This window comes from Somniosus microcephalus, chromosome 3, assembly GCF_052327205.1.
Source record: "Somniosus microcephalus isolate GS21.2 chromosome 3, FLI_Smic_1.0, whole genome shotgun sequence".
NCBI classification, from domain to species: Eukaryota; Metazoa; Chordata; class Chondrichthyes; order Squaliformes; family Somniosidae; genus Somniosus; species Somniosus microcephalus.
In genome coordinates, this window is record NC_140989.1 from 79,189,784 (window position 1) to 79,206,892 (window position 17,109).

The window sequence follows — 17,109 nt, forward strand, 5'->3', positions numbered from 1 at the left end:
GCTTGGTGTGTCTCATAAACCTGCCAGCAAGCCAGTTACTGTTAGCCAAGGAATCAACAAGACCAATTCCACAGGAGACAGTTAGGGTACCAACCCCCGAGCCCTCAGCACCTCCTGCCTATGATGAGTCTTGGACTCCGGGGAAGGAAACGGAAAAGTCAGACCCAGGGGTTCTTGTGGTAGAGCAACACCAGGTAGTAGAGTCGGGGCCAGCGCCGATGTGTCCAACTCGACACCGGAGGCTCAGTCCGGGCGTAGCGGATGGCGAGGATGGACCCCTCGTGAATCAGATCATAATGCCCCACAGCGCACAGCAGCTGAGGGCAATGATAAGTCACATCCCAAAACTCTCCGAGTCAGGAGATCCCTCCGTCCATTTTAGGGACGTGGAGCAGACCGCAGCAGTTAATGACTGCGACGGGGTTGAACAGTCCAAAATGCTGCTGTTCTCCCTGGACAGCTCGCTCCTCCAGTGTCTCCCTGACGAGAGCAAGAGAGGGCACAAGGCGTATGAGGAGTTACGGGATGAGATCCTGGAGATTATAGGGGAGGGTGACGGAACTCCGTTCCTCCGATTGGAAAGGACGGTACAGCTAGAGGGAGAACCCCCACGGGTTTTCGCCGGAAGGTTGTGGCCAGTGTACCGGCGCAGCTGCCCGGGAGGACCGGACCGGAACGCGCTAAATGATGACCAAAGGGCTCATTGGCTCCGGTGTCTGGTCGCCAATTGCTTGCCGCCGGTGAGGGAGCAGGCCAAGGCATGGTTTGACCCCACTAACCCCCGCTCCACGGAGGAAGTAGAACTTGATCAGCTCACGATAAGTTACAGGAACAACAAGAGTAGGGATGTGCCTTCCTCAAAAGGAAAGGTGCATGAGACGAGGCCTGCAGCTCCTGCTAAAAAGGAATGGCATCAGGAGGGGAATCGCGCCCCCCAAGCCAAGAGCAGTTGTTACGGGTGTGGAAAGGAGGGTCATTGGCGCCGAGACTGTAGAAATCCCTGGAAGGATTTAAAGGGAAAAACTCCCGCAGCCCCAGCCCAAGCGCCCGTCCGGGAGAGGGGAGCCGGTGTGTCGATCCATCCCGACACGATCGAGTCGGTTTTAGAGGCAATGCGGTCTCTAGTGACCTCGCAGGGGAAGGTGGCAGTCGACAACAGCCCTGTTGCTCCCCCAGCCCCAACCGCAGCGCCCCGATGACTGAAGCCCGCGCAGCCCGTCTACCTGTGTCCGCTCCGTTATGATGCGTGGAGAAGACCCGTTGTGGAGATGGAGGTGGAGAAGGAAAAGGGTAGTTACCTGTTGGATACGGGAGCATCATGCACCGTGATCCACACAGCTAAGCCTTTTGCCTCACCTCTATCTACCCAGGCTCCATTCTCAGTAGCGGGTTTCACAGGCAGAGAACAGGCTGGCGCGTACTCCATCCCGCTCTCCATTCATTTGGGAGCACTCCACACCACATGGACGTGCATCCTATTGAAGTGGAATGAGGGGGGTGGGAAAGGCATCCTTGGGGCTGATTTCTTGGTGGAACACGGGATCCTCGTGGACCTCAGGAATCACTGTCTCTGGGGAGCCGAGAATGGGTTAGGCAAGGTAGTCGTGATCCCAGGGAAGGGAGAAAAGGGGACCCTGTGTACCATGAAGCCGTCAGGGGGTTACGACCTCAGACTTCTGGTCGCGGACGTCCCAGCGGACTTGCAAGCGTTTGTGTCGGACAATCTGACCGCGTTTGCCACCCACAAGCACGACTGTGGGAGGGTCACCGGGTTTGAGGTCAGCGTAGACGGGGACCCCATGATCCGGCCCCAAAAGCAGTATAACTTCCCCAAGGAGGCAGAACCCGACATGGAGACAGCAATATCTTCCTTGGTGCAGCAGGGCATGTTGAGACCAATAGCCACTCACGTGAACTCCCCATTATGGCCGGTAAAGAAGCCGGACAATTCGTGGAGGGCCACGGTGGACTATAGAGTCCTCAACAGTAACATCCCAGCCTGCGCGCCCACGGTAGCAGCAGTTGCCGACCTAATAGGGAGTATTCCAGCATCCGCGACCACGTTCACGGTGCTGGATATCTCGAACGGTTTCTGGTCCATTCCGCTGCGGCGGGAGGATCAGTACAAGTTTGCCTTTACTTTTAAAGGACAACAGTACACCTGGAACTGCTTGCCACAGGGTTTTCACAACAGCCCCAGCATTTTCCATCAATGCATGGCGGGAAGTTTAAAAGAATTTAGCCAGCCCAATCAGATAGTACAGTATGTGGACGACTTGCTCCTGTTCATGGACTCAAGGGAGGAGCACGGCCCACTATTAGCCGAATTATTGGAGCTGTTAGAAAGGAAGGGTTTCAAGGTAAACCCAAAGAAAGCACAGATCGGCCAGCAGGAGGTGAAATTCCTGGGTCTGGCCATCCGCGCTGGAGAAAGAGCCATAGATAAGGCTAGACGGGAATCAGTGCAAGATCTACTGATCCCTAACACAGTAACGGGTGTAAGGTCCTTTTTGGGGTTGACCGGGTACTGCAGGGATTTCATCGAGGACTATGCAGCCACAGCAGCCCCGCTACTCCGACTCTTACACAAGGGAGTCGAGTGGTCTTGGGATGAGGGGTGTCAGGCAGCATTCGAGAAGTTGAAAAGGGATCTGCAGACCGCGCCAGCCCTAGGGGCCATAGATGGGGGGGAGGAGTTTTTCCTGGAAGTAGCCGCTAGTGGAGACAGCCTGAGCGCCGTGCTGCTCCAGGAGCGACACGGCAAGCTGAGACCAGTGGTCTATTCCTCCAGGGTACTCACGGATGTGGAGAGGAGTTTTTCCAATTGCGAACGGCATCTCCTGGCCACGCATTGGGCTGTGAACAGATCAGTGATCTTCACAGGAACCTCTCCCATCACTCTCCTCACCCATCACACCCCCACAAAGATGCTTCTGGATGGAAGGATTAAGGATGGGACTGTAAGCAGCGCCCGGATTGCGCGCTGGACCCTCCTCCTTTCCCAGATGGATCTCAAAGTTAAAGGTCTCTGCGAGCCGAAGCTCGCAGCCAACATGGTATATCCCGGAACAGCCCATCGGTGTTCCGTCGAAGGGGTATGGGAGGTTAACATAGGTTTACGGGCCGGGATACACCCCACGGGCCGCGAGATCTATGTAGACGGTTCCAGCACGGTATCTGCTGGCGAACGACTCACAGGGTGTGGAGTTTATGACCCTACGGCAAACATTGCCTTGGCAATTAAGCTCCCCAGCACTATGAGCGCACAGCAAGCTGAACTGTCCGCGGTGGCGTACGTGGTTACCCACCCCGAGATCTTCCCAACCCCATACACGATTTGCTCGGACAGCATGTTCACGTGCAACTCGTGTACGGAATACCTCGCCATCTGGTCCCGCCGCAGATATACCTCCGCGGATGGACGGCCTTTAACGGTTAAGCCCTTGCTGGAAAAGATCCTGGCAGCTGTGGGGGAGGAAGGGGAGGTGTTCATCCACAAGGTGAAGGCTCATTCCACCACAGAACCCCGCAGTCAGGGCAACCAGCAGGCGGATGCGCTAGCCAGGGAGGGTGCCCGCAACGGCATTTTCTGGGACCCCTATGGACCCGGACCCGTGGCGGCGATCCGAGGCAGGGAGGGGACTCCAGGGAACACAGGGGTGACACCGCCCCTAGACCTAAAAACTGTCCAAACCCTGGATCCCGCCCTAAAAACGGTCCTCAAAGCCATTACCGAGGGCAAGCAGGTAGAGGGTCCGTACAGTACGGCAGCCCTCTCAGTCAAGGAAGGCATGCTGTTCCGAGAGGAACAGTGGGTTGTGCCGCAGCAGCACCGGAGGGAATTCCTTCAACTGGCCCACGAGGGTCCAGGGGCAGGACACCCCGGGCCTGAGGTTACCTGGCAACGGGTAGAGCAGGCGGGATGGTGGCCGGGACTTAGAGACGAGGTCCGCGAGTTCTGTGCGAGCTGTCTTGTGTGCGCTGCAAACAACCCAGACCCCCAAAAAAGGAAGGTGCCCATGGGGCACATCAGGAGGGTAGAGGGACCATGGCAATCGATTCAGGTCAACTACATAGGGCCCCTGCCCGCCGCCCAGGGCGGCTATAAGTATTGCCTTGTCCTGGTGGATGTGTTCACCAAATGGGTAGAAGCTTTCCCGTGCAGAACAGCTACGGCACTGGGTACTGCCAAGATCTTGATCCGGGAAGTGTTCTCACGGTGGGGACTTCCCCGTTTTGTTGAGTCCGACCAAGGGAGTCAGTTCACCGGTCAAGTGATGCAGAACACCTTCATGCTCTTGGGCATTGAAGGGAAGTGACACGTAGCGTACAATCCCCAGTCATCCGGGATTGTTGAACGCATGAACCGGACCCTCAAGGAAAAGCTGAGGAAAGAGACAATGGGCTCGCCCCAGAAATGGGCGGAGGTCCTGCCTTTAGTCCTCATGGGGATCCGAGCCAGCCAGTCCAAAAGTACGGGGTACTCCCCGCACGAATTAATGACTGGGAGGATCATGCGAACACCCACCCATGTACTAGCCCCGGTGCTCACTGAGGGCCAGCTCCAAGAGGTGAAACGAGACAAGTTCGTCCAAACCCTTTTGGAGCGCCTGAAGCAGATTTATGGGCAGGCGGCTGGGAACATGGGGAGACAGCATCAGGGGAACCGACTGTTGCTGGGACCTCGTAAGCAACAAGAGTGGGAAGTCGGAAACCAGGTCATGGTTAGGAACTATGCCCGGGTGGGGAGGTTTGAACCACTGTACATGGGGCCTTACAGCATTGTAGACAAGGCCAGCCCCATGGTTTATGCAGTGAAGGTGCCCCGACGTACTAAATGGTTTCACATTAACCAGTGCAAACTGTTTAAGTCGGGAGCACAAGGGCAAACAACAGTGGCCAGGCCTGAGGACAAAAATCCTCAGCCTGCGACAGAGTCACAGACCACACAGGCTGGAACAGTGGCCTGCATGAAGGGAGGAGTCAACCCATTGGAGTGGGAGGTCTCCCCTCTGATTTGGGATTCGGACGAGGAGGAGCCCGAACGGCTCGACCCCGCCCTTGACCCGATCACGGAGGAGGAGGAGGAGTCAGAGGACGAAGATCCCGCCCTCGACTCAAGCTTAGGGGAGGTAGGGATTGGGGGCGGAGACTCACTACCTGTAGGGACAGGTGAGGTGGAGTCGGATGCCACAAATCCCGGCCCGGGGGGGCGGAGCCTGAGGGAAGGGAGCTGGAGCCGGCAGCTGTGGTGGGACCACAGGCTGTGATGGTGAAAGTCCCAACCCCCGGTCCGTCAGCCCTGGGAGCCTCACCCAAGGCAGCCCCTCGTAGGTCGACTCGAACGCCCCAGCCCAGAAAACAATGGCCCAATTCTCCCTATCTTCCCCAACCTCGGTACAGAGCAGCCCGAGAAAGGCACGATTCCCGTTCAGCAGTGACAGGCTGCGGGGGATCAAAGCCGAAGGTCAGTGCAGCCCCGCCACAGGAAGCGGCGTGCTGCAGCCCTCACAGGAATTAGGTAGGCCGCCCGAAGGAGGGCGGCGCTGTATATAGGTTTAGGTAATGATGTTAAGTTTAAGTCATTTTAATGTTAGTTTAAGATGGGTAAAGTTTAAGATGATGGGATGTTTAAAGGATAGTTTTCAAAGTCTGCCCAGTATGTGTGGTTGTTTGGAAGCGGGGTCAAGGGACCCGAGCGTTCGTTTAATTAAGCCAGCACCTGTTGGGAGCCTGGCTACATCATCTTATCGATTACAGAAACCAGGGATACGATGGAGAGGATTCTCGTGACGCGCGCGGCGATCGGGTGCGGGCTGGCCTACCGGGGCCGCACCAAGGACATCATCGTGTTCGGATGTTCCGGGGACACAGCCCCCATCGTGACGGATGGGACGGGGAAGCGAGAGGTTGACGAAACCGCCACCTACTTCCACCAAGGGAGATGGCCAGGATGGCTGGGGACGAATTCTACGGAATACTCCAGCAATTTCGGTTTTGCCTACCAAGAGACTTCATTATCGTGCCCTCGGGTGAGGATCCTTGCACCCAGAATCAGCGTTACCGTGGAAAAAGGATCTGTTTGGTATGTAATGGGAATGTACCACTATGTCGATGGTGGTGGCTGCGAAAGCTGGGAAAGGACATGAAGAACTCTACTATCGAGTGGGAGCGACTGGGTAACAATACCCATCGGACAATTACGGGGACTCACGGACAATTACGTGTGTGTTGGGACAAATGGTGGGAACCAGATGAAGGGATATATGTCTGTATGTGGGGTTCAAAACGCATCTGCCCCAAGGGCGTATCCATCTTTTTCCAGAGGCAGTGGCAAGATGAAGGAAAGGGGATGAGATGGGATGTCAGCACTCGGGCGTGCGGAGCCCCATACTCCCTGATTCCAGTAAACGCCACTGAACTCATCACCCGCCCACGCAAGCCCCTGCCCACGATTCCGGTAGCGCTGGCCCAGAAGGAAGGGTGTCCTACCACCACAAAGGGACCCGGGAACGGTCTAGTATTGGTACCCACCGGACAGGTGCTGTACCAAGGGGTACACTACGCGGTGGCCTCAGTGATTTTAAACCTCACTGAGGTACAATTGCCTGAGTGGTGTCCCAGGGAAACGGAACAGTTGTACCAGGTACTGTTAACCCGAATGTTCAGACAATCTTACGAGTTTGACTTTGCCGACATCGACAAGGCCAAATTATACACCACACCACAGGAAGTTTTGGATCGGGTAGGAAGGCAAAGAAGGGGTACTGTAAATGACATTTTCACTGCTTTTAACACCGGAACGTCTGTTGTCAACGCTCTAGACAACGTGGAGCTGCAGACACAGATCAATGGTTTAAAAACACAGTTGAGGAACATACTGACAAGCGAAAATAAGGTAGTGGGTTCTGAGCTGCATGAAGACCAAGCCATGACACTACACTTAAAGGAAATAATTGCTGAGCTGGAGAAGCACGCTAGGACGGTAAATGCGCTCATTAAGGAGGATCGGAATGCGTCCGATCAGGCTGCGCAGAACGAGGCTTGTGTGCTATACAGGGCGTGGTTACTGGGCGAGGGCCGCAGTAATCTGGAGGATTTAAAACAAGGTTTGGTCCCGTCCTGGATCAGCAACAAGCACTTGCAAGCGCTCCACCCTTTTGAGAATGCATTAAGTCCGTGCCAGCTCAGACTAGCTGCAGAAGCGTACCCAGTCCCAGTGGACTGCGGACGCTCAAACCACACTATCGTGGGAATAGTGGTAAGGATGCCGGTGTTGGGTCCCACAGCAAAGCCCGCCCCGGTATACAGGGTGGAGAACATTGGAGTCATTCAGGGGGGTGCGCACATTCGTTACGCAGTGGTCCCACCTTATGTCATCAGATGGGAGCGTACGATGACAGGCACCGACCTCTCGGGGTGTCGTAGCCGGGGAGCACACATCATCCTGTGCCCCCAGCATTTGAATGCCTTTTTGAAACCACAGTGTGGGTTCAGAGCCGCTAGCGCGAAGCCGATAAATTGCACCATGGAGGCAATGGCAAAGGACCATGTGCCCCCGCAGGTGGCATATATCGGAGGTGGGACATACTGTGTCACCGCTGCAGCGCCTCACTACCGCCACGGATAGCACGGGGGGTGTCCGGTCAGTGACAGTAGTTTCTGTTTCAAACCCAGGGCTGAAGTTCAATTGGCACAACAACGGATTGTCCCCATTCCTGCACCCTCCACCGTTCACCTCACTGTAAAAGAGAATTTCACGGACTTGCAGCGATTCGTCGTGCATTTTGGATATGTCATTCCCCCTCTCCGTGAACACCTCACCAAGATCTTAAAAGCCGTTATAGTTTCACAGAAACATTTCTACACACTGGAGCAGAAGACAATAGAGATAGGGAAAGACATATTGGACATAGTCACCCCACCATGGTGGGACCTGTTCACCAATATAGAGATCCCGGCCTGGATTAGAATAGCATCCCACATCCTAGTAGTGTGTCAGGTTTTAATTGTAATATTTTTATTGTTCGTGCATTGCAAGAGAGGCAAACGCCTCCAGAGGCACGAGAACACAGGAGAATGGAGAGAATGCTATGTACGAGTGGGGGAAGAGGACACCCCAGTGTAAGCGGCGACTATTAAAAGTTAAAGCGTCCCTCCATTTTTAGATTTCAGCCACTGCATGATTTAAGTGTGTGAATACTGTAATGTTATAGCCGTTGGTGAAGTTTTGTTTTTTTGATTAATAAAAGGTGTATGCAGGTGGTGCAAGGAGCATTGGCCCCTTCACATCTGAAAGATGAATGTGTTATAGTTTAAGGTAATACTGCCTGTGATTGTCCAACTGTACACAAGGTAATTTTCTGAAATGGGAACTGCATGTGTCGTGGGGGTCATAGATAGTTAATTACCGGGAATGTTTGGACGTGAGGAATCAGGAAAATTTGCTCACCAAGGATTATTGGTACTGTAAGCAAGCTATCAGTATCACAGGGAGGACTGTAAGATTCGAAAATTTTCATTAACTAATCACGCAAGAAAACAGGATTAATAATACAGCTTTATTGACCAAAAGAAGCTTATACAGAAAACCCTTTGATAAAAAGGGGCATACAAAATGGCCGCCGGATCTCGTGATCAGTTTCTGGGATCATTTGATTTCTGCTACTGCAAGCCAGACAGGCTTGTGGATTGAGGACAGTAAGCCCGCGAAAGCCAGTATCGGGAAACCGAAACTCAGGAACTGGGCATACATATTAATTGGATTCTAAGTACAAGACAGTTTCAGGTAACAGGATGGGGCCCATCAAGATATGGGCGGACAATTGAATGAACACTTAAACCCATTTACTGTACAAAGGAAAGACCGTTTAACAGCCATCAAGGGCAATCTCCAGACCGATCAATATGCGAACCGAGTTACGGTGACAAAGTAAAAGACATTATCGGCCAGGAAGGCCAGTTAAGCTATCACCGGCTCCTGTTACAAGACAAAGCGCCCCTGCAGAGATTTCTGCCCGCCAAAAATATTACAAAGACTGGACTATGATCTGCATCCAGTTATTCAACATCACATCGGTGGCCGATTCTCCCATGTGTATCCAGTTCTTCAACAGCTTGTTAACGGATTCAACCATGATGAGCGCTCATCAAGGCTGTGTCCACTGCCTCATCGCCTGAGAGAGAGAGAAAAACAAGCTGCGCCAGAAGTTTCCAAATCCACGTGACGACGGAAAGCTGTACCAAAAGGCTGCGAACCCCCTCTTTTGCGAATCTGAAAGTGGTGAGCATGATTCCGAGTTCCTCAGGTCGAAACTTAGTCTAGGTCTAGGGGAGGGGGTAAGGGTAATCGTAATGTGTTTCCCCTTTTTCGATGTGCCGTGTGTTTCCCATTTCCATGGAATTAAGTTTATAGATATGTGCATGCTTGTAGTTGCTTTAATTTGTGCTTATGACATGTATTTTTATAATGCTGCAAACTGTTTAATAATAAAAGCATCCATTTCGTGCTATTCAACCTGGTCTATTGAGTCTTTCTCTGCACTACAGTTCCCTGCACCTAAGTCCAAGGTCTAGAACCGTAGGGGAGAGTGGGTCGAACCACTCAAGGGTAATTATTGCACGAAGCCTGGTAGGAGACCAGAACGAGCAAGAGAAACCCCCTACAGAAAGGGTACGGGTTGGAGTGGGATAGAAGCGGGGAAGCTTGCGTCACCCCTCGCATCCGAGTGCCCATCAATGCCACCGAGCTCCTGGCTCAGGTGAGGAAACCCCTACCCACGCCCAAACACACTGACGCCCACAGATGTCCGACCACCACTAGTGGACCTGGGAATGGGTTGGTATTAGTACCGACGGGTAAGTTAGTGTACCAGGGAGTGCACTATGCAGTTGCATCTGTGGTCCTTAACCTAACAGAAGTTCGCCTAACTGCGTTCTGCCCCCGGAAAACCGAATTGCTGTATCAGGCTCTACTGAGGGAGATGTTCCGAAGCTTCTATGAGCTGGACTTCGGGGACATCAGTGTGGCAGACCTGTACACAAAAGAAGACACGACCGAGAGGGGCAGACAGCGCAGGGGGGTTTTGAACGATGTTTTCACTGGGTTTAATACCGGGGCCTCAGTTATGAACAGCCTGGATGATGTGCAGCTGGCCCTACAGATTAATGGGCTAAAGTCTCAGCTGCGCAGCATCCTAGGGAAGGAGAATGATGTTTTGGGCTCCACGCTTCAGGAGGGGGTGGCTATGACAGTGCACCTGAAGGAGGTTGTCGCCCAGCTAGAGGCTCATGCTCGGACAATAAACACCTTGATTAAGGAGGACCGGCTGGCCTCCGATCAGGCGGCACAGAATGAGGTGTGTGTGCTCTATGGGGCCTGGTTGCTGGGAGAGGGCCGCAGTAACTTGGAAGACCTTAGGCAAGGTCGGGTCCCCTCCTGGATCAGCAACCAGCACCTGGAGGCACTGCACCCCTATAGCCACACCCTCAGCCCATGCCAGCTCCGAGTGGCGTCGGAGGCCTATCCTGTCCCGGTTGACTGTGGGAAATCCAACCACACTATTATGGGTGTGGTTGTGCGAATGCCAGTGATGGGGTCATCCGCCAAACCAGCACCCCTGTATCATGTGGAGAATGTCGGGGTCATTCGTGGGGGGGTACACGTCCGTTTCACAACGGTCCCACCCTATGACATTGTGTGGGAGCACACAGTGACGGGTACTGACCTGTCTGGTTGCCGTAGCCGGGGAGCACAGGTGATACTGTGTCCCCAGCACTTGAACGCCTTCAGGAGGTCACAATGCGGGTTTAGCACTGCTGGGGCAGAACCTATAAATTGCACGATGGAGGTAATGGCACCTGGCCAGGTACCTCCACAGATAGCATATGTGGGTGGTGGGACATATTGTGTCACCACGACTGCCGATAGGCACGGCCCGAGTGAGTGGTGTGATATACCGGACAACAGCTTTTGCTTTAAACCTAGGGCAGAAGTTCAAGTGGCCCAGGAAAGGATCATTCCAATCCCGGAACCCTCCACAATTCACCTCACGGTACAGCACAATGTAAGTGACTTGCAGAACTATGTTGCCCGGTTTGGGTACTCTATGCCACTCTTACCTGAGAAACTCACTGCCTTATTGAAGGCAGTGGACCTCAGTCAAAAACATTACTTCACCCTTGAACAGAAAAACAAAGACATAGCTCTTGGGATCGCAGACATACAGTCACCCGCGTGGTGGGAATGGGGAACGAGGGTAGATATCCCTGTCGGGCTTCGCATGGCCTCCCACACGCTGGTAATTGTACAACTGGTCATTGTAGTGTATCTCATTATAAACACCTGCAAAGCCAGAAGAGCCCTCAAAGCACACCGGTATCTGAAATTATTCAACAAGCAGCAACAGAAGGACAGCCCAGTATAACCATGAGAAGAATGCCCTTTTGTTTCCAGGTATTCTTTCCTCGTCGGAAACAAAGGACCATTCTGATGCACTGTATCGCAGCACTACTCGCACCCAGAAGCTGGCTAATACCATACGCTACGTAAGCTGTCAAAACTTATATACGGCAAAGTTGTACGAACTTACACCATCACGGATGGATAGGGTGAAAGCTGTACAACTTTGCAGGAAAGGACGCAAGGAACACACGTGGCATGGGGTATTTGTTATGCTCTATGTAATGGAAAAATGTAGTACCTTGTTTTGATGTATACCTGAAAGGGGATATGATTATTGTACCTTTTTCTTTAAGGAAAATGATATTGTTTTCTACACACTAACTTTGTAAGGGTTATTAGTTAGAGTAAACAACGGGGATGACTGACACTTGGTAGGCCTTTGGATTTTCTTACATGTCAATTGACACATCCCAGCTATATCCGGTTGTGTCAAGATGGGGGACTGTAGGGTTTGAAAATCCACAACCACGTTTTATTGGAGCCCTCTAAGGGCAAGGTGACCAAAATTGGATTGCCCTATACAGTTTAAAACCAACATTTTCGGCCAATGCAGTGGTCCCGAAAAGCAGGCTGGGATATCTGAATACAGGGGACTGTGGCTCAGAAGCGAGCCATAGATGTCGGCCAATCGAAACAAAGTGCATTCTCAAAGGCCAATCAGGGGACTGAGTCGGACCTGAAGCAAGGAAATCCCCGGCCAATGGGAACGACCCGGCCCAGGTTTGAATATGTGACTCACCCCTAATCGAGCTATGAGTACAGGCCATCATCACCTTAATCAACTCGGACTAGGGACAATAGTTTTGGGATCACTACAGTTAAGAGGTGGCCCAAAATAATCAAGTCCCAGGGCTGACACAATGGGACAGCAGACTTGGAGGAGCCGCTGTGCACTCAAAACAATACCCCTGCCCTCACACTTGTAAACACCAATTTAATTGGGCGCGAAGAGGCCGAAATGGAATTGGGTATAAAATACAGAACCAAGAGATTATTAAAAAGACCAGAAGAAAGAGCAGGAGAGCGAGTTAAGAAGCTGAGGGAGAGACGAGCTGGGGCGAACTACCATCTAAAGAACTCCAACCACGCTGATGAGAAGATCCACCATCAGGCCCCAGACTCAATCGGCATACTGAAAGTTTACTCCGCTACCAGACGGCGCAACATCACCGCAAGAAACTGCACCGTATACCAACTCCCGTCCCGGGGCCATCAACAAGAAGACACCAACGACCGAAGTGGCTGTGGAAGACGGCATTCACTCCCGCTATTTCGGGAGCCTTTTCCATCAAGCACAAACCAACCAACAACAGCAACAACCCAACAACCGCACTCAAAATAGGCTGTGAGTATAATCCAAGGGCCTGCAACTGTCAGTCTAGTCTAGGTAGGAAAGTAGGTTGGTGGGATTGGACTTGGTAAAGTTAAAACAGTGTAAAACATTCTTGTTATGTCCGTTCTCTCCCATATTTTATTTATAGTTATAGAGTGTGTGTGTTTATTACGTTTGTGGTAGAACCAAATAAAATTGGTTGTCACCTGTTTTCCAAGGACTACTTGTCTCCGAGTGTCTATTTAAAGTGCATTGTTCTCCATCCAAATTCTGGAGTTAGAACCAGATAGGGGCATTAGGGCGCTTCGAACCCGCCAAACAAGGGAACAGCAGGCTAGGGAAAAAGAGAGAGGACTATAGGAGCCCTTGGGCTCAGGAGTACCCCGCAGATTAGGTATAAACTGTGCGGGTCGTCACCGTATTCTAGTCCTCCTCTATAAGCTGTTGTTCTCTATCTCCTTAGAGGGTGTTTAGTGACACCCGACCTGCAGGCTAACATAAGCTGCAAGGGTATAAAGGAGACAGAGGCCCAATACATTAACAGGCACTAAAGACCCCTGTAATTGGGCAGAGCAAAACCCCCTACACCCTCTAGAAATGAACCCCAGTGCTTTTTTTGCCTTTTTTTATGGCATTATTAACCTGGGTCGCTAATTTTAGTGATTTGTGTATCTGTATCCCCGCAGATCCCTTTCCTCCTCCAACCCATTTAAACACTTACAAGGAGTATGTGGCCTCCTTATTCTTCCTACCAAAATGCACCACCTCACACTTACCAATATTTTTAAAGTCTACTTTCTGTAATCCAGAAATGCCCAGACCAATTGCAAAGCTAATTCATTATAGACTGGAAATCAAACCTGGGGCTTTCTGGTCTGTAGGGTTCAATGATACGTTGATTTACTGACAGGGACTGGGAGAGCTCCTGACAGATATATTTAACAGGACATTCTTCACTAATTAACCATCTGTCACACTGTCCATGTTTTTATCTGCCACAGACCATAAATCAACAAATTTCACATATGCTCCATTCATTATACACCAGAATAATTATATGCTTTAATTATACATTAGAATCATTATATTGTGGGCCACTGGTTTACGGTTATAGCATAAGTCAAATTCCATTTTTATTGCATAGGATTCTGGCATTTTTACCAATGCTTTGGGAAACTGAATCAATTAATTTTTCCATGAAAATTAGTTACCTTGATTATGTACAGTCATAGAAGCTGCATAGTATCAAACAGGGATTACCAGGAATTGGCTGGTATAGGTTCATTTAACTTTTTTTTGCAATGGGAAATGTATTTACATTGAATATTATGGAATCTTCTTTTGAAATACTTGTATTGAAAAGGTCATTAGTTGCTTTCTGTTTTTAAAAATATATGTAAAATAGTCACAGTTCTGTTGGTATGTTCACGGGGAAGAGGCTAAATAAACACTCATTAAAAAAATTCCAGGATAATATAAAGTTATATATTTACCACCTGTACAACTGAATCCGGTTGCTGTTTATGTATATATTATCTATCAGAACAAGGTTAAATCTGAATGTTTAGTTTGGTAACTCCAGAGAAGAGAAAATCAAGTTGTTGTTTCAGTGAATAGGAACAGAAGTAGGTGATTCAGCCCCTTGAGCCTGTTCTGCTGTTCAATTAGATCATGGCTGATGTGTATCTTAACTCTACCCGCCTTGGCTCCGTAACCCTTAATACCTTCGCCTAACAAAACCTATCAATTTCAGTTTTGAAATTTTCAATTGACCCCCAGCCTCAACAGCGTTGTGGGGGAAGAGACTTCCAGATTTCCACTACCCTTTGTGTGAAGAAGTGGTAGCAACTGAGGCAAGGTTAATTTTATCACATTATCATATAGCTTGTGATAACAAATGAAGAAAAAATTGGAAATTGGCAAGAATGCTGAGAAGGTTGATATTGGTATAATTCGAGGCACAAGTAAGGAGTGTGATGGAATACTCTCCACTTGCCTGGATGAGTGCAGCTCCAACAACACTCAAGAAGCTCGACACCATCCAGGACAAAGCAGCCCGCTTGACTGGCAGCCCATCTACCACCTTAAACATCCACTCCCTCCACCACCAGCGCACCGTGGCTGCAGTGTGTACCATCTACAAGATGCACTGCAGCAACTCGCCAAGGCTTCTTCAGCAGCACCTCCCAAACCTGCGACCTCTTCCACCTAGAAGGACAAGGGCAGCAGGCACATGGGAACACCACCACCTCCAGCTTCCCCTCCAAGTCCTGACTTATAATTACATTGCCGATCCTTCATCGTCGCTGGGTCAAAATCCTGGAACTCCCTCCCTAACAGCACTGTGGGAGTACCTTCACCACACGAACTGCAGCGGTTCAAGAATACGGCTCACCACCACCTTCTCAAGGGCAATTAGGGATGGGCGTTAAATGCTGGCCTTGCCAGCAACGCCCACATTCCATAAGCAAATTCAAAAAAAGTATAACATTCAAATTCAAAAATTCATTGGACACTTGCTGCATCTTTTCAGATGCTTAAATGTGTAAGATAACTGTCGCTGAACGAGGTATTGGCCTAAAAATTAATCTCGGGCGGTGGTGCAAAGTGGGCAGTATCGGATTGGCCGCCGTTATACGCAGCGCCTGATATTCAGTTCTATTGCAGGCAGCGGAAGCGAATATCAGGCACTGCGTATAACGGGCGGCTGATCCGATATCGCATGTCTTGCGCCACCGCCCGAGATGAATTTCTAGGCCATTATCTAGTTTGCTCACCTAGACATAGTTACATCTAAAAATCGTCAAAAATATAACTGTATAAAATGTATATTCACATGATTTGCTGAAGATTTTGTTTTGTTTGTTTAGTGGAGAGTGGGCATGTTAAGGGCATGCATGCCTCCTGCCATATAGTATTTAGCGCATGGTGCTAATTGTACCGATCAAATGTACAATATGTAAAACTATCGCCTGTGGAACTGATCGGAAAGTGCGATATCCAATCATAATTACACCATATGACCTACTGGAATGCTACTTCCAGACCTGGCGCCTCTGCCCCAATCCGGAGAAGACAGTTGTGTCGTTGTTCCATCTGAACTACAACGCTGCTGGAATAGAACACAACGTTCCCTGCTGCGGAAGGCGACTTACCCATGAACCCCACCCAAAATACTTGGGCGGCACCCTGGACAAAACTCTCACCTATTGGCCTCATCTCACCAACACCGGCCAAAATCTAAAAACCAGGGTGAACCTGGTCCGGGGAAACGTCATGGTGGAGCACAGCTAGAACAGTTTGCACTGTAACAATGGCCCTAATCTACTCTGCTGCAGAATACTGCTCCGCCTCATGAACCTGCAGCTGCCACACAAAGATCGTGGACATACAGCTAAACGCCGCCATGAGGATGGTGTCAGGGACACTCAAGTCCACTCCAACTGAGTGGTTCCCGGTGCCATTCCACATTGCCCTGCCTGCCATTCGCCGCGATGCCACCGTGCTCTGTAAAATGGAAAAAAATCATGAGCGACATCGACCTTCCCATTCACGAAGACTTGAAAAACCCGCCACAAAAGTGCTTCAAATCATACCGGCCATTCTGGGAAACAGCAGCCAATATTCACGCAGCTGGTATCGACCCACTATCCAGACGAACGGAATTGTGGGGCGTATGCAACATAAAGAACCAACACCTCATCACTGACCCAACAGCAGAGGTCGCTGGCTTCGACCTCCCTCGAAGACAGTGGACAGCGCCCAACCTAATCTGCACAGGGCATGGACGATGCGGCCACCTGCTCCACACGTGGAAGATAAGGGGCGACCCGAAGTGCAACTGTGGCCTTGAGCCTCAGACCATGGAATACATCCCATCAACCTACTCACTGAGAACTGTTGTGGGAGGCACCTCATTTCTCCACTCGGCACCTCAGGAGGCCATTGAATGGATAGCCAAGCATAGACATCCCGTTATATGCTTTTCCCGTCATACAAAACAATAACAACCATGTGAACTGGGTGTTCAGGGTTATTGGGCAGTGGTAAGTTTACGGATCTTCATTTAAAAACCATAGGCCCGTAATTTGTGGTCAGACGTCGAAGCAAATGCGTTTGCCGCTGGCCTCGAAGTAAGCTGCCCACAAAGATCTCACAATCCCTGTGACGAGAAGTTCGGCTTTTCCATTTACAGTTGATATCAGTGTAGTGTAGTGGGAATCCCATAGTGCGAGCTGCTGTGACATCAACAAGCTGTCTAAGCAGCCAGTCACATTGCAGAATTCTCACAGACAAGGAACCAGGAAATAGA

The 17,109-nt window shown here is 50.7% G+C and overlaps 1 protein-coding gene across 1 annotated transcript; it reads left to right on the forward strand.

The window, feature by feature from the left end:
• Positions 1-9,983: 9,983 nt before the first annotated feature.
• Positions 9,984-11,640, forward strand: LOC147121164 (uncharacterized). The gene has a single exon (XM_085977632.1). It carries the CDS (start codon positions 9,984-9,986, stop codon positions 11,424-11,426), a length of 1,443 nt encoding a protein of 480 aa, XP_085833758.1. The 3' UTR covers positions 11,427-11,640.
• The last annotated feature ends 5,469 nt before the right edge of the window (positions 11,641-17,109 follow it).